At 38.1% G+C, this 26,277-nt stretch overlaps 2 protein-coding genes and 1 long non-coding RNA gene across 3 annotated transcripts; 1 reads left to right on the top strand and 2 right to left on the bottom strand.

Moving 5' to 3' along the window:
• Nucleotides 1-416: 416 nt before the first annotated feature.
• LOC139721218 (uncharacterized) lies at nt 417-9,251 on the bottom strand. Its single transcript, XM_071632545.1, has 5 exons — nt 9,194-9,251; nt 6,337-6,507; nt 4,770-4,969; nt 2,309-2,424; nt 417-1,841 (listed from the first exon to the last, which is right to left on the bottom strand). The coding sequence occupies exons 2-5, from the start codon at nt 6,501-6,503 to the stop codon at nt 417-419; spliced, it is 1,908 nt and encodes a 635-aa protein (XP_071488646.1). The 5' UTR covers nt 6,504-6,507; nt 9,194-9,251.
• A 3,218-nt stretch (nt 9,252-12,469) lies between these two features.
• Nucleotides 12,470-18,918, top strand: LOC139721229 (uncharacterized). Its single transcript, XM_071632554.1, has 6 exons — nt 12,470-12,638; nt 14,909-15,070; nt 15,444-15,534; nt 16,348-16,385; nt 17,330-17,437; nt 18,803-18,918. The coding sequence occupies exons 1-6, from the start codon at nt 12,566-12,568 to the stop codon at nt 18,898-18,900; spliced, it is 570 nt and encodes a 189-aa protein (XP_071488655.1). The 5' UTR covers nt 12,470-12,565; the 3' UTR covers nt 18,901-18,918.
• A 2,466-nt stretch (nt 18,919-21,384) lies between these two features.
• On the bottom strand, nt 21,385-26,190 carry LOC139721240 (uncharacterized). The gene is made up of 3 exons (XR_011710224.1): nt 26,046-26,190; nt 22,541-22,563; nt 21,385-21,893 (listed from the first exon to the last, which is right to left on the bottom strand). It is a non-coding gene; the product is annotated as an uncharacterized lncRNA (long non-coding RNA).
• Between the last annotated feature and the right edge of the window lie 87 nt (nt 26,191-26,277).

Genomic DNA, 26,277 nt, shown 5'->3' on the forward strand with positions numbered 1-26,277 from the left:
TTTGGGGCAATACATAAACCAGGTACAGTGTATCTACTTATGCACACTTCTGCATTCCAGCAGTGAACAGACTGGTTCAAATTCTCATATCCTGCACTGGATCCATGCTTTCAGCTTCTCAGAAATACAGTTTTAGACTGCAAATGCCCATATTGTCTGAATGCTAGGGGAAGTTAATGCACAATTGTTCATCAAAGTACTGCAATGACTCTTATGTTCATAAATTAGATGTAATCCAAATACTTCGAGCCATGCCTAGCAAAATATCACATTTTACAAAATAGATTATTTAGGCTCATGACATTACACTTAAATTACGGTTGAATACCACTTAATGCACAAAACAGATGTTCATATCTTGGGTACACTACAACCCAATTTCAATAGAATGTGGACTATTAACCAAAAACCTTTTCTCATTGAATAATGGCATCCTGAGGCTCTGCTTCTGAGGTAGGAATTGAGGTGAAGTTGACGGGAAATGTGACATATTTGTACTCCACTGTCTGAGTCCCATCCTCTAGCTGCTGGATGTGCACTTCTTGTACTTGTTGCTGCACCTCTTCAGCTTGTTGAATTTGTTGTTGCACCTGTTGCTGCAACTCCTCCATCTGCTGCATGTTCATGAGTTGGTGCGACATGTTAGCTAGAGTCATGACAGCTTGCTGGCTCTCTGCACTGTCTACCAACTCACTGGCTACCACAGCTCCCTCTGCTGATGTGCTGTATGTCACTGTCTGCTGGTCCACATTTCCATCTGGGTCAATTTGCTGCAAGATGTGGATGGGCACTGTCTCTGGAATGAGCTCCTTCTGTGTTCCCGTCTCCTCCTGTTGAAGCTGAAGTTCCATCATCACCTCTGTGGGTACGTTATCTTGGTTACTGTCCTTCAGCGGTAGAGAACCAGGGCTGCGGTTCGGTACTTCAATCCCATGTGCCTTTTTCATGTGATTTTTCAGGCTGTAGTTCCGTCGAAAGGCAATGGGACACATCTTACACTTGTAAGGTTTTTCTCCCGTGTGGAGACGGAGGTGGGTCAGTAACGTTGTGCGTAGACCAAACGTCCTATCACAGTACCCACACACAAAGGGGCGTTCTCCAGTGTGTACGATGGAATGTCGCTTGAGGTGATGCCGATGACTAAACTGACGATTGCAAACCTCACACTGGAAGACAGTTTCATGTGAGTTCATGTGTCTGCGAAGTGTGACAGCAAGGGTGTATCCCTTGCCACAAAGATGACACTGATATGGGTACTTGCCTTGGTCCGAGTTCTTGTGGTGCTCCAAATGGTTCTTAAGAGACTCACGATATTTAAAACTCTTGCCACACATCTCACACTGAAACTCATCTTCTGTTTTATGGCATCGGAGGATGTGCTGTTTGAGACAGTCCCTCCGTCGGTATGCAGCACCACATTCATGGCAGAGGTAGGAACGGCTGACATTGTGACTCTCCATGTGAGCCTTCAAGGAGGAGGAGGTGGTGAAACCCTTGTTACATGTCTCACATACAAATGGCTTCTCTCCTGTGTGGGATCGCCGGTGCTGCATCAAGAGGTACTTTGTGCCAAACTTTTTGTCACAGTCACTGCAGTCATATTTCTTGTCGTGCACAAAACGGATGTGTGCCTTCAGGGCATCGACGTTAACAAATTCCTTGTCACATTTCTCGCAAACTTGAACTTTGCGGCCATGTGTTTCCTCATGCTGCATGACAGCTTCCTTGGTTGGGTATCTGAAGGGACACATGCTGCATTTAAACCGACCTTCTTTGCTTTGACGAACTCGTCTGCTACGCCGTGGCCTTGTCTTGGAGTCTGCTGCTTTCTCAGCTGCCTCCTGCACAGAGAGACAAAGCATTAACTGACAGTCAATAAACTGGGTCAGGTGTTATTTCATCAATTGTTTTTGAAAACACTCTGAAAGGAAGTATCTCTCATTGTGTGATTTTACATGTAAAATCAAGGCACAACTGTACAGTGAGCCTTTTAACTGGGATTTTAGTCACACTAGTCATGCATAATATTCAAATTCTGATCTACATGTAAGGCAGGATAGATTGGACTATCTGTTAGTTCAGACACAGCTATGAAAATATGAGTGACTACTGTGGTGCAGCAACTTTGGCTTCTCTGATTCTCTTTGAATACATCTAGATATTTAAGCACAGATGACCTTCACAAAAAGGACTGTTTAAACAGGGTTGAACTGTGGAGTTACATTTTACAAGAAATGAACTTCCTTATCTGTGTTGTTTCTGAATAATGTTCTAGCATTTCATTTTCACACTTTGAGAAAAATCCCACCTCCTCCTGAGAGCTAGAGTTCTCCAATCCTTCCTTCTCACCATCCAAGAGCTGCAGTGTGCTGCCAACTTCTGAGACGATCACATCAAATTTCTCAGCAGGAGAAATCCCCTCATCTGGTGACAAAACATGTGCAACAATTTGAAGTCCATTTCCTACAACACGAGGTAGTACTTCACCCAGGGTAGCCTCTTCAGTGTTGCCACGGCTGTACCTGAGGGCCCTGCCATTATTATTACCCTAGCGTTGCAAGATACCCATTTATACACCTGGGTCTAGAGGGACATGGCGGATAAAAACATCTTGTCCAAGGACATATTTAACCCTAAAAAGACTGGGGGGGGGGGCCTAAAAGGCCCCCCCTCGACATTTCGCGCGATTACTCAGCAACACGCAATGCTCTCTCCGCGATGCTCTATGACTTTTTTCTTTCGAGTTTCCCGCACATTTTGACACCAAATTTGTGACGCCCGGGGGTACGGTTCTGAAGTTACATAACTTTTTGTACATGCACGTGAGACCGAAAATGGCTCAAAAATGTGATTTTGTGTACAAAGTCAATACAAATTGAGTTTTATCACATGGTTCATATAAATATGCTTATTTTTACTCTCAATGGCTAAAATCAATTTGTTTTAGTAGTATTATGCTTCAAAAAGGGTCTGCCACAAATTTTGCTGAAAAAACAACAAAAACAAAAGGTCGAAAAAACAAAGAAATACATAAGAAATTCATAAAACAATAAAATAAATAAGAAATTAATTTTGATACCGAATTTTTTTTCAAGTACATTTGCTAAGAATGCTACAAAGAATATCTAGACCAAAAATGAGCACTTTTGGAGCTTTATTTACTGATTTAGATAAAAAAGTCTGATTTCTCACATAAATTAGCATAATTAATCAAATTAAAATAAAAGAAGACTATTTTGGACAATTTAAATATACAATCTTGTAGATTACATCGCACACTACCATTGTGCAAATTTCCGCGGCGATCGCGCGATCCACGGCCGAGATCTTAAGGGGGGGCCCTTAAGGCCCCCCCAGTCTTTCGAGCTACCAAAATAGCCCAGTCTTTTTAGGGTTAAGCACTGGGCGCAGGAATCAAACTCGGGTCTTATCCACTATGCCACAGCGCCCCCACTTACTTTGTTGTAACACAAACATTTGCAACATTCTTAGATCAGAAATGAACTGTTAGCCATGATTGTATTTTACAATATGAATTAGAAGAAAGTACATAGCATGATTTTGATACTGTCTGGGAGTGTGATGGAAAAAGGCATCTTTACAATGCTTGATTTTGGTATTTCCATTTTAACCCGTTTTTCATTACAGGGTAAAGACTTAAATACAGCAAAAGAGCATAATCTCTACCAATTATACAAGCATTTTCATCTCTTAAATCATACATCAGTATCAGTCTAAATGTAATACAAAACTAAAGCTGATCTGTTGTCTGAAAAAACCTGCTACCTACTAAATTCTATAAGTTATGAAAAACAAATGGGTCAAAAAACCTTTGAACACTTTCACAGCCTAAGAGGTTTTTGTGTCTGCTTATTTTGTCAAAAAATTCATCTAATCTTTCTACTTTAAATTTTAATGACAAGGACATACATACATGTATTATACAGTGTGTCTCTAAAAAAAGTAAACCCAACTTCAACAGCAAATTTTCAGAAAACTATAAAATATTTGCACATTATTTTTTCATGGTTAGATAGTCCAATAAGTCCTCTTTCCAATGATACCACGTAGGTTATGTAATTCTCATGCATGACTGAGCATGATTCAACTTAGTGAATGGGTGTGAAATCATCACTGTGGCAAGTTATTTCTTGCTATTGTCATGCATTCAGGGCATATTTGAAGTTAAATTTTTGTCACATGTTAGGCCTATGATTACATAACAACTTCAGCAAAGGTTGTTCCTGACACATTCACACTTCACATGCTTTCCAAACATGGTACAGTTGACAATTGAGCAGAGAGTATTCCTGGTAACTCGATACCAGGAAACAAGAAGTTTCGTGGAAGTTCAAGAGGCTTTTTGGGTGCAGTTCCCCGACAGGCAGCCTCCAACAAAAAGAGCCATCTGGTACAATGTGAGAAAGTATGCTGATCACGGAACTTGCCACAGTGATGATTTCACACCCATTCACTAAGTTGAATCATGCTCAGTCATGCATGAGAGTTACATAACCTACGTGGTATCATTGGACAGAGGACTTATTGGACTATCTAACCATGAAAAAATAATGTGTAAATATTTTATAGTTTTCTGAAAATTTGCCGTTGAAGTTGGGTTTACTTTTTTTAGAGACACACTGTATAGCACTCTATTTTGAAATTAATCTGATAAAACTATGAAGAACAAAATCCTCAGAGTATGAGGACAAATCATAGATTTTTAAAAATGCTACGCGAGAACTATGTGGAAAAATTGACAAACAAACCTCCTTCCTTCTCTAGGTCTTCTCTGATGGCTTTTGCAGCGTTACTGACAATATCTTCTGTCCTTCCATCATCTTTGTCAGATGCAAGGTCTTCAGTCTCTTCTCCATCCATCTTTAGATCTGATACAGGAATTTCAGTCAGCCTAGATTCCTCCGGAAGATTCTCTATTGCGGATGAACTAGCACCAACAGTGTCCACTCTGCATATCATTTAAAAACACATCAACACATTAGACGTTTCAGATATAAGTCATGCCTAGGCAATCCTGACTTGAAATAAAGATGCTGATGTTAGGACAATTAATTTGAATAAAATTTCAATACTGACTTACAAACTACTTTTAAAAAATACATAGAAATCACTTGACACAGAATGTAATAACCAAGACACAGCCATTTTGGTAAAAAGCAAAACATGACATTGCTTACATCAAACTCATCACCAATTTTAGTCATAGAAATATCACACATTACATAATTTCCTTGAATCAGCCAAAAGGAATCAAGTTTCTGTCATGCAAGATGTGCATCTGGTATTATTTTCTTATCCCATCCCTTATGGGAACCTGGTATACCAGGTTCCCATGGCATCGAACTCATACATGGGAACCTGGTATACCAGATCCTAAATTGTCGACAAGAGTGTCTGCACTTGTGGCTTATATTCGTGTTATGCTGACCACAAAAATGACTTTGATCACAAGAGTTGAGTTTTTTCAATCAATATCTGTTCTTTTTCTGCATCAAAACTGTGTGTATTTTCGTTTAAGATATCTTTTCAAAAGTAGTAGTGGTGCGATTGGTTTGGTAAAAAATTTGTACGAAAATGTACATGGCCATCAAGGCTGAGCTCACTAGATTTTGAGTTTTGCTGACCACATTTGGGTGCTCTTATAGTGTATAACAAAAGAGTTCGCGAGTGCATCAGCGCACACTTTATCCATATATTATGTCCAATCAATAGTTTGCATTGTTTGATGGCACATGTACATCTGTAGTTGACCATGGCAAAGGGAAACATGTACTGCTCGACTGCCCTCACACAGGTGGATCACCAACCCTTTCCATTCTTTGTTGATGGGCTTATAGAATCTCGTTTGATGGTTCTCAAAGAATTGCGAGAGGAATAGGTTGATATTCCCAACAATGTCACTGAGAGCATAATTTAAAAACAGTTACTTACAGCTGTAGACCCACAGCAAGTATAAAATGAATGAGGAACTATAAAATTCAAGTTACAGGATATTTGGCTTGCTGACACTTACAGGATGCTAAGATGGATGGTATTGGGATGATAAACTATAAAATTTACAAAAAAAGAGCTTGTCAGATTTCATTACAATTTTTAGCGATCTAAGAGTTTAGTATCCCTCTCTTACTGTTAGATTTACAGTTGCAGTAGTTAGAATAGCTTTTTATGCAGTTGCAGTACAGTGTTGTGTTACATATTTTCCTTGTTGGAATTCCTGGCTAACAACAACAAATATGAAGATGAAGAAAAACAAATCTTCCATCAGATTTCATGTAAGTTTTTTTTTTTTTTTTTTTAAACATTTCAATCACTTACCCAAGGTACTTCTCTGCAAGAACTAGCATCCATTTAAACACTTCATTGTTGTCTTTACACTTTGCCCCTTCTCGGATGACCTTTAACCTGGGAAGGTCAGCAGGACTGACAGTGATGCTGTGCTTTTTCTTCCGACTGGTATCTGATTTTCTACCACCAAGCCCCATTTTCCTGTATGGAGAGATCGGAAAAACATGTTATATTTGCAACCGATAACTCAAGTGAAAATCACTACTGATTCAAATATAACACAGTATTTTAGTAAGACTTGATCTTGCTCTCTCATGCACGAGTCTGGCGATGAGTTTGAGTTTGAGGCTTAGAGATCTATAAGAGCTGATCTACTGTTGTAACTCAGTGGATGAACATAAAATCTCAGTATTGAGGTCCTTGGTTCGAGTTCCGTGGCTGCAAAAGTACATTTAATGCTCTTGGGTACAGCATTTCACTATCATTTGCTAGGACCTACAGTGTAGTCCACTAGAGGGGAATTGCAATTTTCACACCTTCCCCAGTACCATAGTTGCTTGTATTGCATATAATGTACATACAGCTGAACATGTATTTAAAAATTTACGGCATGCAAGATATCCAATTTCTCCATCATGTCCATGTGTGGATGCATGTACTGTAGAATCTTGATCTTGAATCTAGTAAGTAGACTACTGAGTAGTAGTTTTATAGTGACATGTGTGTGGCTGTATCCAGCCTAGCCTGACTAGATGCCATACGAAGCATGGCGTCTCCGTGCACCAGCACACCCGACACTTGTGTACAGTGACAGGGCTGTGTATAGTTACTTACATCCAGCCACTTGGAATATGGCTACAACCCGAGTGGCATGCATGGCAGGAAGTAACTACGACTCGCATTTGGACTGCGCATTGTAGGATTTGGGATCTGGGAAGGCGTAGTTTAGCAGCTAAATTTCAATTTAAATACTAAAAAATGTGTCAGTTTGAATATATACTGATGTAGTCCAATCATTGAAAACAGGATACGGCGTACGTTTGGTTCCGCTATCGAATACAGTCCATATTTGTCCAAATTGATGACTTTAAATGATACGGTCAGGAGGGATATGGGAGAACGACAACTGCTCTGTAGGACGGATTTGAAACCTCGGCACTTGCACTAGTCAGTAGCAGTGTAGCCTTTTGACCAGGCACTCTTGCTGCGCGACATCATGTGGCGCCCGATCGCTCTCTGCTAGTGTGGGCACCTTTCACTCGAACCCTTTTGCTCGCCACTACAGGTGTACATGGTGCACAGCGAAAGGACCTTGTTAAAAGGCTAAAATCATAACGACTGTTATGCGTATTCATATCGCCAATGCGCAAAATGCCACGCAAAGGTTGCATCGAAAGCCAAAGAATATATTATTAGACTATAGCCTATAGGCCTAGAGGAAAATATCCTGTTTGCGGCAGTTTAAGCATTGTTAAGGGTTTTTCCAACTTGTAAACAAATCAGGCAAATTATTTTCAACCATTTCATATATCATAGACAAGATTATTCATTAACGCAATTGTTTTCATAAAAGAAATTTACCATTGACCAACGCAGTTTTCATGATTCACCAGGGCAAAACCCGGCACAATTTTCGCCGATAAGGGCGATATGCGACGTAGTATTTCTGCTTGCGGCACGATGTACAATCCCTATGCAATACGCGCGTGCTCCGCGATCTTCAGCTGAACGCCTTCACATGTCTCGCGAACATTGCGTAAGTGCCAATTCCCATTGCGAAATCACGTGAAAATAGCGGGCGCACATGCATTGGCCGCAACAAGATCGCAATTCTGGCGGTGTTGTTGATGTCTTTCTCGTGTTTTTCTCATTTTTTTTCGATGGTAACATCCACTTTCCACAAAAAATGGCGGCCCACATCGGCTCGCGAAAGTTCTATTTTACGTGAGGATATGTTTTCAAAATCCATGAACATCGAGAAAACGACAAAAAAATCAAGTTTCTTGGACCATTGTTTCTTAACTGTTATGTTAAGAAGTACCGAAAATTTCATTTTGGATGCGATATGTTGTCATTTAGGTGAGAAAATTTCACTTTCGTCAGAGATCGTGCCCATTTTACGGTTGGTTTTTGTTGATTGCTAGTGTGTTAGTATATGTGTAGTGTGCATGTAACAGTGCAATGCAGTGTTTAGCGGTATATTACCGTGTATGTTGTACCTGCCGCGAACGGCTGCACAGCCGCTTACTGACACAGTTACTCTATATATGATTTACTGGAGTTATTATGGAGATGAACTCGTAGGAAAACGTCTTTTCAAGACCACTTGCTGGGATCAGTGTGGAAATGAACAAGTGAACATATCGTATGAATTAGGTAAGAAACGTATATCATAAAAGTAAGCCTTTTCCTGGTGAAATACAAAACTATTGGTAGGCCTACCTTGAGTATAAACGTTAGAGGTGCGAAAATTTGTGTTTCTTTTTCATCGAACTGTTACAGATGTCTAGATTCTAGTCTAGCACTCCTTTGAGTCTCACTGCCGAAGTAAAAATACATTAACACATTTCAAGATGTGTTTCATAGATTCCGTCCTAGAATCCTCTACACCGGAGAGAGCAAATATCAGAATTGACATTGTTTGTAGCATGTTCCCATTTGTATTGTACCATTGAGACATAGACACTACACCAGTAGATATACCTGGGACTACAATGAATTTGTGCCATAGACTAACACGCAATGCAAACTGGCTGTAACGCAAATTGGAGCAAAATGTAGACTGTAAGCACTAAGCCATGCATTTCATGTTAAAAGTCAATGACATACGTACGATGGTTTATGTACTCTGACAAATAATGACATAAACATATTCAAGAGAACTCACAATGTGCCAATTGAAGGCGGAAAAAACTCTTAACAGCGGTATTCAGTGCTTCTTTCACAGCGGTAAAAAACAGTAACGTTAATTAATGTACCGTAGAGGGCGTACACACACACAGCAAAGCTAGCTAAAAACTTATAAGGAACGCTATCATCTGACACGATGTAACGCGAGGAGATAATAACAATGACAAAATTTAACAGCTGGTGATGTTGCCATTTTCCACTGAGGCAAATTTACTGTGACACACTCTTGATAATTATTATCAACATCACCATGATATTGAGTGATTAGGCCTAAAGCCAATGATGATGATGATGATGATGATGATGATGATGATGATGATGATGATGATGGCAATGATGATGATGATAATAATAATCATCATCGGGATAATCATCATTGTCTTTGTCATCATCTTCATGAGCATACAAACTCGGGCAGGATTCGAACCTACGACTTCCTGATCTCCGAACAGGCGCCTTATTCACCAGACTACCGAATTTCCGCCCGACAGCTATAGTGCTGGTTCTGATCTAGCTCGGTGGTCGGCCCTGTCCCAGGGCTGCCAACTCTCACTCATTGAGAGTGAGACTCACTCATTTTGGTCCTTTCTCACTCTAAAACTTCGTTTCATTTGCATGCATTTCTATTGATCTCACTCCTTAATTAATTTGACTCCTTAATTATAGCATTGGCCTATGGGAGTTCCACTCTCAACTGGTTTCCAATGTTGGCAGCCCTGCTGTCTGGAGATCAGGAGGTCGTAGGTTCGAATCCTGCCCGAGTATGTATGCCTTCTTTCGTCATGACTACCACTTAAACACTGATCATACTACTAGTGCTTGTTTACGTCGATGCAGGGCAATTTGTGAATCTGTTACAATAAAACAATTTGACCGAAGAATTTTGTGAATTTGAATGTATAAATCTATGCCCCAAACACTATAATTGTATCAATTGTCACGTAGGCCTACACTAAAACCTTGCCAGTGTAATATTATTATCACTCTTTGTCAAAGATAAGCAGTAATAAACGTTGCTGAATCCAATTCTTTTCACACAATCCTCAAATTTCCACTCCATTCTTTCTTCTCTGTTTATGTCGTTCTTTATTTTTCTCTTTCATTTTTTATTCTCTCCCTCTTTACCTTTTCTCAAATTGGGCGAGACTCCGGGGCGAGACTGCAATTGTGACTGCTCAGCCCAGTAACCGTTAGGCTGTATACCATCAGGTTTCCATACCGTTGCGAGATAAGGAGCTTTCTTTTTTCGACGAGGAACATGACATTTGACATGTTTGATCTCTTCTACAGGCATCTGCTTGGTACGTCTCCTCCACTTTTTCAGTCATTTAAGGTATCCTCTTCCCTCCCCTTCCCGTCTGCTGTTTTTCTTTTAAAGGTACTGCTTACAATTGGGAGCAGCGATTAAAAAAAAAAAAGATGTTCGATATCACATTCGATACATATGTGTAGGTCAGTTGTATCACAAAACATTCTACCATAGAAGAATTTTGCAATAAAGCCTAAGATATAAGGAGATGTTACTATTTTTCTCAATAAACCATAACTGTAGACGGTTTATTCCAGAAACAATTTGTTGTGACTATTGTTCAAATTGTATATATTTAACAATACTTAACAATGATTATACTGATTTACATCAATTTACATTGGTTGTTTCTATCCCTAACTCACATTTCATAACTATTTTGAAGCACTTAATCTGGGATTTTGTTTCATCTGCAAATGGTAAATAATGCCTTTAAGTCATTTTTTCTTTCCTCCGTCAAGTCTCGACAGAGAGCGACAAACAGAATTCCTTACGGAATCAGTCATTCTTCTATGATCATCGGAAGTGACGGCAATGACGTATGCACCCAAGGAGTTGCGTTGGAAAAAACAGATGGCAGGAAAACAAGGCGACAGTGTGTTGCAGATAATGAAATATTGACCAAAATTCTACCGTCATGATCGAGTGAAATCATTTTACCCACTGTTTCATGTCTGATGCCTGCTGTAGAGGATGTGGGTTCATGCTTCACCAGCATGGTGGCATTAAAGTGAAAAAAACAGAAGTAAGTGGGAGAGGAAGAAATATTCAATCACGACGAAAGCGGTTTTGGATATTGATGAGTAAGCGCTGGTAAGACTCACTCGCCATCGCTTTATATTATGGTCAAAGTAAAACAAAGGCTTAATAATTATTTTCTCCAGATGGATATACAAGTAGATAACAAAATCTACGAGTATCATGTTCGAAATAAAGGAGATTTGTCTGGAGTTTGAAAACTTACATTATTGAACGTCAACACTACGCCAAAAACAAAATGAAGAGAAAGTCTGAAAACTCTTACCCCTGAGAGTAAACACCACCCGATGAAGAAAGTATGAAGGCTTTAATCACTTAAAGTCGACCACCCACGTCAAGTGCAAGTCTGAAAGCTCTAATCACTTAACCCTATAAAGCCCAAGGGGGACATTGTGCCCCCTACCATATTTTCATTTGCCACTCTTACACCTTTTACCCAATTTCAATCAAATTTGGTGACTTTCCTTATGTCAAAGAGACAGAGAGAGGGGGATGTACATAACAAAAAAAAAATAGAACCAAAACAAAACAGAAAGGGTCTTTCTCAAATAGACTAGAGGTTTTCAATCGCGATGGAAGCATTCTAGCATCTCACACATCGAATCAAATCTCTCTAAAAAAATTCGAGTGAAAATTTTCACTCTAAAAAGAGTGACTACAAAAAAGAGTGAATTTCGAGTGAAATTGCAGTGAATTTTGAGTGAAAATACTCATTTTCACTCATTTTGGAGTGACGTCAGGGATCACTCCAAAATCTTCGAGTGATCCCTGACGTCACTCCAAAATGAGTGAAAATGAGCATTTTCACTCAAAATTCACTCCAATTTCACTCGAAATTCACTCTTTTTTTGTATTCACTCTTTTTAGAGTGAAAATTTTCACTCGATTTTTTTTAGAGAGATAGGTACAATTTGGGTGTGTTTCTGCTTGAATGACAAAATGCCAACAACGACGTCACACACTTTCAGTTTTACGTTGTGTTGCGTGCACGCAAAACGTAATTGTGAGGATCCGCCAATCATGTTTCGTATAATTCCACAAAGCAATTTGATTGGCTGAAGAGCTTCCCCATTCATCCTCCAAGCCAAACAAGGCATGAGTGTACGAGGACAAGCTTGAGGCGATGATGGCCCTGGATGGAGGTTTAGTCAAGAGACAAATCACATCAAAGTCTGAGCCCTTATAGGACACACATCCATCTCAAAGCGCAGTCAGAGCGGAATAAGACATAATCCCGTCCTTTCGTCTGGAGAAACGGAAAGCAAAAGACAGTGATTCAAGATGATTTCAATTCAGTTACTCAGCCTCACCCTTCTGGTTACCTTCGTAGGTGTCATGTCTGCATATACAAGAGGTAAGTTCACATTTTCCCTCTGTAAACTTCTTAAACTAAATCAAAATCAGATATGCCTATATAGAGATGCAAATCAAATCTGCTTGTAAAATCTATCGCAAAATAAAGCGAAGTTATACAACACTGTGATCAACAGTATGTATACTGGATGATAAAGAAAGCCCCCCTTTTTTTAACTGTAATTTCTTCATATTGCTTTTCCGCTTCTTTTATAAGAGCATTTTTATCTCTAATTGAGTGTAGAGTTTTGAAATATGGTATAATTTCCTCTATTATGAGATAAAAAGTTTTATAAGATGTAATCAAGGAAGTATGTTATTCAAATCAAAATATTATACAAAGACACCGCAACATCAGACGCAAGACGATAACGATATTTGAACAGCCGTTATCTTAATACTTTATCAAATTGCAAGAATCTGTGAAAGACTCTTAAATTGCCATAATCTTTCATTACTTCAATGCTTTCATCCATATGAATAGTTGGGTTGCTCTTGTCTAGCTAACATCATACACACGTGAACAAAGCTATATCCCAGCATGTTCACTTATGCTTCACGTACGTGAGAGCTTTATGATATCCTTGAAACATATTATACTTGGAGGTTTTTTTAACGTAAATTCTGCTGACTATTATACTTGATGTTGAACCAATGCTTTCTTCTTTATGGAACATTTGATTCAGTATGATGAAACATGTGTTGATGTGAAAATGCACTTCTAAATAATTCTGAACGCAATCGAACTTCCATAAACAAGCGCAAAGAAATATTAACCACATGTTTCCGATATTATCCACATGTTTCCGATATTATCCTATATGAGTCATGCACAATCGCTACTTGCCATACACTTGCTTTGAAAGCGTCATGTAAGGAGAAACACCCCAACGATATAAAGGGTAATTGATTATGATAGTGGCGAACATTGTCTTCGGCATTCAACCAAGAAACGATGACATTAGACAAGCCCTGATGTAGGAAAATTGAATTAATCGCAAGAGCGATTTCATGAAAATGGCAAAGTGTAATCTGATGAAAACGAAGCTCAGTTTTTCTGTTCCTGACTGCACACAATCAAAACATCTTCAGCTGCCTGGCTGCAAGGAACTGCGACAAAACAACCAGCACTATGATTTTGAAATAATGACAAAGTAATGACAGACTAACATTCGAGACGAATCACTAAAATCTTGGTGCGCGATTCTAATTAAAATGTGACAACGACATGTAACTCTTCTGGAATCAATTTAGTTCTTCTCCGACTTTATCACCATTTCTCTAACGTCCTTCCATTCATAAAACTGTCATCATCGTCACGGAGGTCTAAATATTGCTCCGCCCTTCATGCATCGGTGCCCAAAAGAAAGCCCCAAATTAATGAGATTTTGATCTTTATGACGTCAGACATCGCTGGCGGTGAATTTTACGAAAATATCCTGGGATTCTCAATTAATATCTTGCTCGTCACAGAAAACTGATTTATGTCTCATAGCCGTTGTTGGAATGGTTTGATAAACAACAGGCAGGGTAAATGGATTTTAACGGGAGAATTTTTTTTTTTGAGGATTGAAGTACGGAATCTCCTATCTTATTATGATTTGCAATGTACTCTCTCTCTCTCTCTCTCTCTCTCTCCATGTATTAATCTTAGGCATGCTCTTCATAATTCTACAGTTGTCTCCTCGGAATGTACTGTGTGCTACCCGCATTTTTTTCTTGTTGTTATTGATGTTTTTCCCTTTTTAATCATTTCTTTGTTTGCGCCACCATTTTGTTGCATTTTTTTTTTTCGTCATGTGATTATGATAATGCGTTTCATCGAAAACTTTTTTATTATTACGGAGGAACATGACCTGTAACTGTTCATCTGCACCTCGGTGAGAAAATATTTTGTCATGCCTTGCTTATCAGAGCTCCAGGTGATCTAACTTTGTGTAAACCTTTACGTCTTTGAATATGTATGCCACCACCACCAATGTATGTGTACATGTCATGCATGTGCATGTACATGTATGTGCATGTACAATGATAATACAGGAACCAATAAATCAAATCAAACATTGATTATTTCTGCTGACGGAAACTGCCGTTATTATTGAATAAAATGATGTTGATGAGATCATGTTTGGAGAAATTAAAAGTGAACTATGATTCAATGGAATTAACAATGAGAATCACCGGAAGTACAGAAGTGTCCCGAAATAAATTATATTAAAAGACAATACATTAGTGGTCTGATTGGATAAGTTCCTTTGTTACGTCACTCAGACGCGTGTGAGCTGAAAGCCAAGCCTGGACCGTGCAACGAGTCGGAAATTCGCTGGGCGTACAGCAGGGACAAAGGGAAGTGTGCTCCCTTCACGTACGGAGGATGTGGGGGAAACCCAAACAACTTTGTCAGCAAGGCGGAATGCAGAAAATATTGCGGAGGTGAACTGTAGAATAGTCTTTATAGTGAAATCTGCGTCAAGAATCAGGCTGACAAATGAATTAAACAAATGCTAAAAAGTTCACTAAAAACAAATGAAGAAATCAAATAGATCAAAGAAGATAAAGGAGAATCGTCCCTCCAATTTTTCGTTTCTTTGAGAAACTTTCAGGGCGCCAAGCTGACACCTTTCGATGTATGAGGGTTGAGATATGTAGTTAACAATCACAAGAATCATTTTAAAAGTCAAGCTACAAAGGTTTCTATCAAGCAGCCACATCATAATCTTATAGTGACAAGGTGTATTCAATAAGTTTTTTTTTCTTCACATCTTTGTCTATGAGTCTCATGAATGACACCTGTTTTCCTACCCAGATGAAGAAAGACGTGGATGCTACGAGGCTGACGAAGGAAGGTGGTATCGTGATGGAGAGACCAAGAATTCCGATCAACCCTGTGGGGGATGGTACGATATTTTCTTTACAAATTAGAATTCCATGTTTTCAGTTAAATACGTATACTTGGCTGTTTACCACCTGCCTCAAAGCTGCTATTCCAACTACAAAGTACAGTTTTAGTCGCGGAACTAGAATGATTATCAAAACAATTATGTACACATAATCCTGCTGTCAACAGTAAAAAACAAACAAACGCCTGGGAAATCTGCTCATTAACACGGTATTTCAATCTTATCTATTCCATTGAATAAAGTAATTATGAATGAATTGTATTATATATATATATATATATATATATATATATATACATAATGCCTGAATCTTTTAAAGAAGAGAATGACTTAACAGTTGTTTAGTGTCTGTTTATATCAGGTGAAATTCAATCAGTTGATTTCGTGGTAAAGAAAGACAGGTAAAGGAGCGTAACAATAAACCTCTTGAATTGAAAACCACTGTTAATCTTACCCGGCATTCAGCCCTATAAAACCGAAACCTATCGAGTGTATTTATTGAGAGGATACATCGAGAGAGAGGAAATCTGAAGAAAGAAATTGTCATTTGAATGCATAGGAAAATATAGACGGCATACGAATTCCAAATTTGTCATATACACTGAATAATTCAAAATGTCCATCGATTAAGGAATTTAACGAATAATGGGAAAGGGGTCCCCCGTGTAGAAAGCATTTATTTGACCAAAAAAAAAAATGTGCCGAACATAACGCGGTTTACATTCCTGACGTCACTCAACATTGAGTAATTACATACAAGTGTGTCGTGGTTTGTCTACTTTACAATGACTACCTGTTTCTTGTCAACAGCGCCTGTATAAAAGGTTACTGGGCTTGCTCAAGTTGCAGTAAGTTTCAAGTCTTTTCATTTCCTATATAATGTTTGAATAAGTTGTTCTGTCCATGGTGAAACACTGTGGTCAAACAGCTGGATAGATATGTTTGTAATCATAGACAAGAAGACAATGATTATAATAACATAATGACGGTCATGGTGACTGTGAGAATACTAGATAATGAGATAACATTACCTGTATAGCTGCGCTTTATTGTATATTTGTTTGTGCTTGTTAATCGTTGCATATGATATCACGCTCATTTCATTGGTGTTTATAGATCTAGATCAAACGGTGATGGGCTAATTGATAGATTTATTGTAAATTAATTACACTCTACCCCGTAAAAGGACCGCGAAATCAAATCAAAATCCAGCTGCCTCCAACAAAATATATTTTGATATATCTTGAATTTAAAGTATTGAAAAATACCTAATGATTTTGTTTTAGAACAATTTCATGCGTTTATTGAAACATCTTAATATAAACGTCTTGTTCAATCGGCTCTATACCGTTGTATATAATAAATTTGTACTAATTGTGTGTTATTTTTTTCTCTCGTAGTAATGAATTTTGTCATGATTCTTTCAGACCAACCATAAAATCCAGTGTAGCTTCATAGACCTCGCTCCTAGAAGACAATGAAAACAAGCTCTGACCTCTTTGTGTGAATAACTTAAATACTAACGTTTCAGAAAACTACGTGACGGTCATGTGACTAAGACTGTACGTTTAGGTGCCTATAATATAATCTGTCATACTTACTTCCTCATATGCCGATCAAAAGTTGTTTTTGTGTTTGCCCCCGGATTTACGATTTCAATCAATAATTATTCTTCTCTGATCTGTCACTTTGTGTTTACTGATTTCGTTCTCAATGTTGGTACGATTTGTTTAAAGTATGATATGCATCATCAGTTTTACTAAGTATATAGGAACATCTTATCACTCCACAGACAGGAATCTCCTAGAGTGTCCCGCCATTCGATGTATCAAGGACTGTCCCCATGGTTACCAAGCCGATGAGTTTGGCTGCGCCACCTGCAAGTGCAAGAGAAAGCCAGGTGAGATGATGCCAGAGTTTTGTCAGTATAGGCTTGATTTGTGCAAAGATTAAATCAATGTTCAAAGGGGTGATGTACGTTATTTTGAAGGTTCGTAAATCCAAAAATTATTTTGTTGTTCCCAAGGTTGGTTATTCTGAAACACACAAATATCCTATGCCCAGACTAGGTATTCACTAATCCGGAAATGAAATGGGGTTCGTTAATCGGAACACTGTGGCGTTATTCCGAAGATTCCTTTTTCCGGAAGTTCGTTTTTCCGAAAAATCAAGTAAGGTTTGTTACTCCGATGGTTCGTTAATCCGAAAATGAAGAAAAAAGAAATGAGAGAGAGAGAGAGAGAGAGAGAGAGAGAGAAAAAAAAAAAAGGTAGCGTACCATACGAACCTTCGGAATTACGAATAGTATTTCGTTTTTGGATTACCGAAAATTCGGAATAACGATTTTTTTTTTTTCATTTTCCGATAAACGAACCTTCGGAATAACAAACTGTAACCGTTCTCTCTAAAAAAAATCGAGTGAAAATTTTCACTCTAAAAAGAGTGAATACAAAAAAGAGTGAATTTCGAGTGAAATTGGAGTGAATTTTGAGTGAAAATGCTCATTTTCACTCACTTTGGAGTGACGTCAGGGATCACTCGAAGATTTTGGAGTGATCCCTGACGTCACTCCAAAATGAGTGAAAATGAGCATTTTCACTCAAAATTCACTCCAATTTCACTCGAAATTCACTCTTTTTTGTATTCACTCTTTTTAGAGTGAAAATTTTCACTCGATTTTTTTAGAGAGTTCAAAGATACCCAGATATGAAGCCTGTATGATGGGCATGACGGGTAATATTTTGAGAATAGGGCCTACTTATATAGGTAAGTGTGCCACATAATAATGTACAAGCACACACACATACAGTATATATTACATAACGAGTCTAAACTACCATATTTAGATAGAGTTTATTAAAGGTGTTATTGCATAGTATCAGAAGAACGTGTGAGAGTAGAACGAAATTTGAGGATGAAGAAGTGTAAGAGAGAGTGATGAAAGGGAGAGAGAGAACGAGGGATTGGTAGATAGAATAAATATCAGATACAGTGCAGGTAGAAGGAAAACTGAGTTATGAAAATTATGATTTTTTTTTTACCTTGAAATGGTGGTGATGATGATCATGTACAAGATCTCAGTCACACTGTCACGTCTACCGTGAAGTTTACTTCATGGAGTTGTCTCTTCATAATTCATGCAAGCATGACATTTCATGTCTAAAACATATTTCATAATCAAATCAACATCACGTATTATGGATGTCGATTAAAAAAAGAAAATAACCAGATAAAGAGAACGTATTCTTTCTTTCTCCGTATTCAGAATACGAGTTCTACTGTAACCGATACTGCAAACTATGTTCCGAACATGACTGGCTGGATTGCCCCGAGGATTGCTACTGTGATTCGTCCGTCTTCTGAGAGACCAACAAACTCGACACTTCAACCAAAATCATTCCCGAAATGTTATTTATTTCCTTGTAAACCCTCCACTCACCTTCCTGCATCCCCTCGTTTCCTTTTGTTGTTTGATAAATAAATGATGAATACATCAGTATATAGAGTAGGCTTCTGATTTGTCTATTTTTTTTTTTGGGGGGGGGGGGGGGGGGGACGTGATCAGATTTAATTCAGCAACCGAGTTCATGATAGGACGAGAAGAAATTAGTAATAATACCTGAAGTTAGATTCCTTGAACTGAAATTTATAATTTGCTCATTGGCCCATTTCATGTATACTGCATAATGTAGTGCATAAGACTATGTTACTCTTTATGAAAGTCAATTTTGAACACACTATCTATACATTGGGTGGAAACGTACGGGAATGAATGGACTAAAGTAATAAACATCATTTTATCATTTAACTTCATTACATTTGTTGTTGCTAGTATCAATTCAAATTTATGACTTTGGGTTTATCATGGGCGGATCCAGGAATTCCGCAAAGGGGAGGCGCCTTTACAAAAAGTAAAGAGGGAGCGCATGCCCGGTGCGCCCCCCCCCCCCCCCCCATCCGCCATTGTTAATGATTGCCTAGTAACATTGTTTTTGTCGTTTCTAAATTGAACCATAAAGGTAAGACAAAAATATGAAGTTGAAATTGGTTGTAATATAAACCGCATTATTCCTACAAATAAGTTGAACTTCGACTGAATCGGAGTGCCACCACCCATATACTCTGCAGCCGTACTATAAGTGCATTTTAAAGTTATTATTTCTGAGAATATGCCTAATTATTTGCATTTGAATAAAGAACATTCCAGATTAAATAAAAGCGTGTATTACAAGTGATGGTATAAAAATGTACAATCTATAATCAAATTCTTCTCCGGAACACAACTTTCGTTTCATATGATTATGTACTGTACATACAATCAACACATAAATATGCCCCCCCCCCCCAAAAAAAAAAAAAAAAAAAAAAAAAAAGAAGAAAGAAAAATAAATAAATAAAAGAAATAATAAAAAAATACAAAAATGTTGGTACATAAAATACAGAATCTATAATCAAATTCTTCTACAGAACACAACTCAGTCTAAGTTGCATATACATATAATTATATATTATATAATATCTTATCAAATATATATACAGGTACATTATATACATGTATATATATATATATATATATATATATATATATATACAGTGTATATATATACACACACACACTATATACAATATATTACATGTACAAGTATGTATGTCCTTCCCCCCCCCATGTATCTTGTATGGCTACACTTGTAATAAATGTGTGTGTCTCACAAACAGACACACACACATGTTGATGAAAGTTATTATTCATCCAGTCGATGTAGATTTGAGACGAATTATGAATCGAAGAACTGGAATTTAACTTACGTTTTTGGCAACGTTTTGATGATTAATCACAATCAGCTTCATCTCAGCTCAGCTTCTCAAGACACACACACACACACACACAAGCTAAACCAATTCATGTGTAACCCCACCAAATATTATACATGTACATGTATTTTGTACATGTACATTGTACAAGTACATGTATAACATGAACATGTCCATACACAAAAAAAGATGAAATGGATAATGCACACCACTTGGTCACTTGCAAGGCCACACATACAAGTGTATTCCCTTATCTCCATTTGTGTTTGTGCGTGCGTGTGTGTGTGTGTGTATAAGTTTAAAATCATAAATTCTCAAGGAGATTTAGGTTTTTCATTCTATTCTGTCCATTTCATTCTATTCTGTCCTTTTTCATCAGTCTTTACAAGTCCTGTTCTACAAAGGTGAATGTACTGTATGGATAATTTGACTGCAATTAAATCTTTCCAGCGTAAAGTTTGACTGCAAACGAGTCATGTTTTACAGTGTACTCCCGTTATAACAAGTTCTCTGGACTATTGGTTTTCTTTCATTATATCGAAATTTTGTTATAGCCAAATGGCGTTGTATACACAGATATCATATAGTTTACTGTTTTGAGACCTGAATTTCCACTTCGTTATAACGAGAATTAATTCTTTGTAACCAAGTCTGTTATACTGGGAGTACACTGTAGTGTTTTGAATAGATTGTGCTACACTTGGTTCTTTTCATATGTACATACAAGTGTACACATGTACTCGAGAATCAATACATTTCCATTTTCCCCTTCTGTTTATTTTGGTTAAAGTACATGTACATGTAGTTGTTAGTTACTGTTTCAAGGACCCACTGAGTTTCCCCTGCCGTAACTCCCACAGAATGTCCACCTCCATCGAATGATAATCATGCAGTGACTCTCACACACTCACACTCACACACACATACACGTGCACACACACACACAATTGTCAGTCCACCAGTCTCCCATGGGCTAATCTCTCTACATCTACGAAGCAGTCTTCATACAAATGCAAGAGATATTTGCAGTCCAGATATTTTAAACACACTGGAAATGCTTTATTACACACTGATACAACAAGAGTAGTCCCTTAGATGTATTAGGGCATAATGAGACAACCACAAGGGCACTGCACTCAAGCATAGAGTCTGGGAAAGTGACTGGTACAGTTTTAAAGTTGTTTCCAGGGAGGAATGTCTGAAAAGTTTAAAGAGATGGTATTGTTGAATGCATTGATGAAGTTGACGCCATTGCACATCTGTGAAGATCCCGCCCCCAACAGCTTTCATCCTGGCGTGAACCAACTGACGGCAGACACAGACGACAAGGCAGAGAACACTGGTCACAGTGATTGATTGGTGATTCAGGACGAGGGGTGACCCATGAAGTGACCACAGAGGTGAAGAATACAGAATCTGCAGGGATGAAGCAAACACCAGCACCCAGGTCCAGTCCTCAGGGCAAAAGTGCAATAACCTTAGGGGTGCCTGAGGAGACAGTCTACTTGGACCTGGCACGCATCTTTCTCCTCTTACGCTTCAGGCTGTGAATGAATCAAAATAAACTTTCTGTTACAACTCAAAAACATATTTTTGTAAAATACATGTCTCTATCATGATCGGACATTATGAAAGACAGAAATAAAAATCCATGTAGAAAACTGAACAAAAAAACAAAAACCATAGCACACTGATATGCTGAAGAATACTGTAGGAAAAACAGAACTAATGCCAAAACATGCATGCTTTATCTGGACAGATAAACAGGCTGAGTAGTTGCTTGATTTTCAAGACAAGTACATGTATGCATGCTTGCTGGAGAATTTACATTTCCCTAAAACTTATTATCAGCATCTGTAAATTTGTAGTAAACTTGTATCTCACAAATGTGTCACTACTTTCTTTTACACTTGCCTCCTGCACATGCATAACACTGTAAGGACCTGTAGTAAGTATTTTTTACTGGGAAATGCAATTTTAGTGACAGCAGCCACGCCAGCTTGTTACCACTAAGACTGGCAAAGAAACTTCACAGCTGACTGCCATGTATGGAAACGCATGTAGCACGAAACAGGCACATCCATGATGAAATACAACATAAAAAAAAAAAAAAAATGCACTCTTGATGCAAATGTCTTGTTTCAGGTATAAAAGCCTCATTTTACAAGCTATACGATGTAACCAAACTTACCGTCGCATGCGTTTCTTGCGCCACTGCATTGTTCACATCCAGAACAGCACATAAAGAAAGAATAAGAGAGACAGAAAAAAATGAGACATTTGAAAAGTGATGATGAAATGCAACATTGACAAAAAACAAACAAACAAACAAACAAACAAAACTCAGAATAAGTTTGAAGGGACTGTACACTGTGTACAGTACTGTGTACAGTACTGGTTGAGGTGAGGATTCAGGTTTATAACATTCCTAAGTGAGATAATGAGAAACCTCGTATGAAATATGAAAGAGCATGTAATTTTAACCCTAAATAGACTGGGCTATTTTGGTTGCTCGAAAGACTGGGGGGGGCCTAAAGGGCCCCCCTTCAGATCTCGGCCGTGGATCGCGCGATCGCCGCGGAAATTTGCACAATGGTAGTGTGCGATGTAATCAACAAGATCGTATATTTAAATTTTCCAAAATAGTCTTTTTTTTATTTTATTTTGATTAATTATGCTAATTTATGCGAGAAATCAGACTCTTTGACCTAAATCAGTAAATAAAGCTCCAAAAGTGCTCATTTTTGGTCGAATTATTCTTTGTGGCATTCTTAGCAGATGTACTTGAAAAAAAATTTGGTATCAAAATCAATTTATTTATTCTATTGTTTTATGAATTTCTCATGTATTTCTGTGTTTTTTCGACCTTTTGTTTTTGTTGGGTTTTTTTACAAAATTTGTGGCAGACACTTTTTGAAGCATAATACTCCTAAAACAAATTAATTTTAGCCATTGAGAGTAAAAATAAGCATATTTATATGAACCATGTGAAAAAACTCAATTTGCATTGACTTTGTACACAAAATCACATTTTTGAGCCATTTTCGGCCTCACGTGCATGTACAAAAAGTTACGTAACTTCAGAACCGTACCCCCGGGCATCACAAATTTGGTGTCAAAATGTGCGGGAAACTCGAAAGAAAAAAGTCATAGAGCATCGCGGCGAGAGCATTGCGTGTTGCAGAGTAATCGCGCGAAATGTCGAGGGGGGGGGGGGGGGGCCTTTTAGGCCCCCCAGTCTTTTTAGGGTTAAGAAGGATTCAATGTTTATTTGATGAAAATTGGTTTTCAAATGGCCGAGATGTATCCAAAGAAGTGATAATAATAAAAGGCGACAGGCCAAGCCTTTCATTAGTATCTCTGTTTCACCTTGTTTTTGGATATCTCAGCCATTTCAAAACCGATATTCATCAAATAAACTTTTGATTCCCCTAAGAATTGCATGCTCTTTGACATCTCATAGAGTGGTTTCTGGATATCTCGCAAAACGTTAACAACTAAATCCTCACCTCAACCAGAACTGTACAGTCCATTTTAATGACTGAATACTGGGGGTTTTACCCTAGATACAGAACGTATACATACAATGTAGTTTAAAAGTAAGGGTGCTCGTGTATTTTCACACCTCCTTGTCAAATGATCGCCAAACATGCACAAACTCACCCTAGTTATTCAAAAACTTATTTTTTTTTAAATCTAAAATAACTGTATCTGAGCCTCTAAGGTCGAATAGAAGTTAAGTTTTACCAATAACACTTTCACAAGTGTCAGAAAATCTTGATGGCTTGAAATGCTGCTCTGTACACAAGCAATCTGCACAGTATAAATATATTTAGCGCACGCAGTAAGGGACAATCGTTTGATCTGAATGTAGCGATCAAGTGGCTTTTTCTATGGTGTCTTTGAAAAGCTAAAATTTGTTTTTCCCTTTTTCCCAACCAAGTCTTGTGGTAGCGGTTCTAAATATCATTTTGTAGCATCTAGATACAAAGCAGTCGAGAACGTGCACTGTGTGCAGCCCGCTAAATGTATCTTTCTCTTCCATCTTTTCCTCTCTTAGTTTGAGATATTTCTAACTATCCTTGTCCCCCCCCCCCCCCCCCATTATTTTTTATGGGTTTCCTCTTGTCTTTAATTTCCTGTTCAATCTTTGTTTCCTTCATGGATTATCTTTCCCTCCATCTACTTGTCCTTTCTTTCCACTCCGAAACCTTTTTCTTTCTTTCTTTTTTTTTCGTTCCGAGGCTTAGGCCGAATAAGATACCTTTTCTGAAGTTCCTTTACAACCTGTATAATCTTTTTTTTTATCTTTCCATCCTATTCATCTATGCTTTTATCCAGTTTTGCTTCATCTCTCATTCTATTTTTCAACCAAGTAGGCCTACTTTTTTGGTATTCAAACTTTTTTTCTTTGCTTTCCGCTTTTTCCCAAACACATCCATCTCTCCCCTGCTTTCCTTTACGATGCAAGTTTTTCTTTATTTCCCTCCATTACCTTTCATTTTTATTCAAATGTACTCTCTATTTTGTAAACCATTTGTTTCATTTTTTCCCAGTTTACCTTTTTAGTATTTTTTCATTTCTTTTCCTCCTTTCACTAGAGTCTATCCTTTCTCTCTAGATTGTTCTGTAGATATTCTTTCACCATTGTCTTGTAACCACATTTTCACAATCTTCTTTCATTCACACACACACACAACATGAACCCCCCCAAACCTCAACTAATCGCTACCGCAAGACTCGGTAAAAGGTGAGGAAAGGCAGAAAAAACAAAACAGGTTTGTCTTTTTACAGATACCATAGACATGAACGAAGAACTTGCTGTGATCCTTCAAATATGAGATCACTGCATTCAGATCAATCACAGCACTCGCTACTGTGCCGTGAACACGTTTTGTATCTAACAGTAGACACCGTGCGCTGCCTGCTATAGACTTCTAGTGTTCCAAGTGCTACTGAGCAACACAGTTATCGCAGAGCGTACTGGCCGCGATCGACATATTCAGACAAATGAAATGAAGGGTCAAAATGGTGAAAATTCCATTTCACTGGACTTGGATCTCACTAACATGCAAATATTGTTGGCTGTTGGATATTTATACTCAGACTCAGAGTGAAGTTGTGCATGCATGTTTGGGAATCAACTGACAAACACTAAATAGTAAAATTATGCAGGTGCAAAAGTAGAAGTGTACACTAGCGCCAAAGCAAGCCATTTACTGGTAAAATAGGACACTTTTAGACGCGCTTAAATCTGTGTTTCTTTTTTCATCGTAGGCTCTACAGAGGTCAGAGTCCAGAGACACCACTCTGTTGACTCAGGGCGCTCCCACAATTTCTGCACAAAACTGTGTGAAGGAGCTTACAATCATGACAACCTTGTAAGTAAAACAGATCATCTCTAGATCTATTTATGACATCATGGAGAAGCTGAGAGAAACGTGAGAATAACCAAGCAAGGTCGCAATGGTCACCCAAAATATCAAGAATCATTTTGAGGTCAACAACTGTGTGTAGAAACTAACGTTAGTTTAAGTACCCAAAGCCCGCGCCCCTGGGGCCCCGTACTCATGATCATGTCGCTGTCGCGCTACAGCATTCGCTTTTATGGAACACATCCACACACACACAAATCAGCAACATCCCAAAAAGTACATCAGAAAGCATAATTTCCTTCTTTGAAACAGTTTCCTCACCTTGTCCCTCATACTATCTTCCTTTTAAATGAGAAGTCGTCAAATGTCAAGGAATGATTGCCTTTCAAAATGAGTGATTTTGACAGATTTTAGCAGTGAGCTGCCACAGGCGTCAGACACCACAAGCAGCCACCTTGAAAAGACTGATCGATTGTTGGCGAGATAAATAAGTTATTTACATTAGATATTTGTAATCAAGAAGCAAATTTTCAAGACATTTATACCTATTAAA

The sequence above is a fragment of the Diadema antillarum genome, unplaced genomic scaffold (assembly GCF_040938485.1).
Source record: "Diadema antillarum isolate AM-2024a unplaced genomic scaffold, OU_Dant_1.0 scf00000013, whole genome shotgun sequence".
Taxonomy (NCBI): Eukaryota; Metazoa; Echinodermata; class Echinoidea; order Diadematoida; family Diadematidae; genus Diadema; species Diadema antillarum.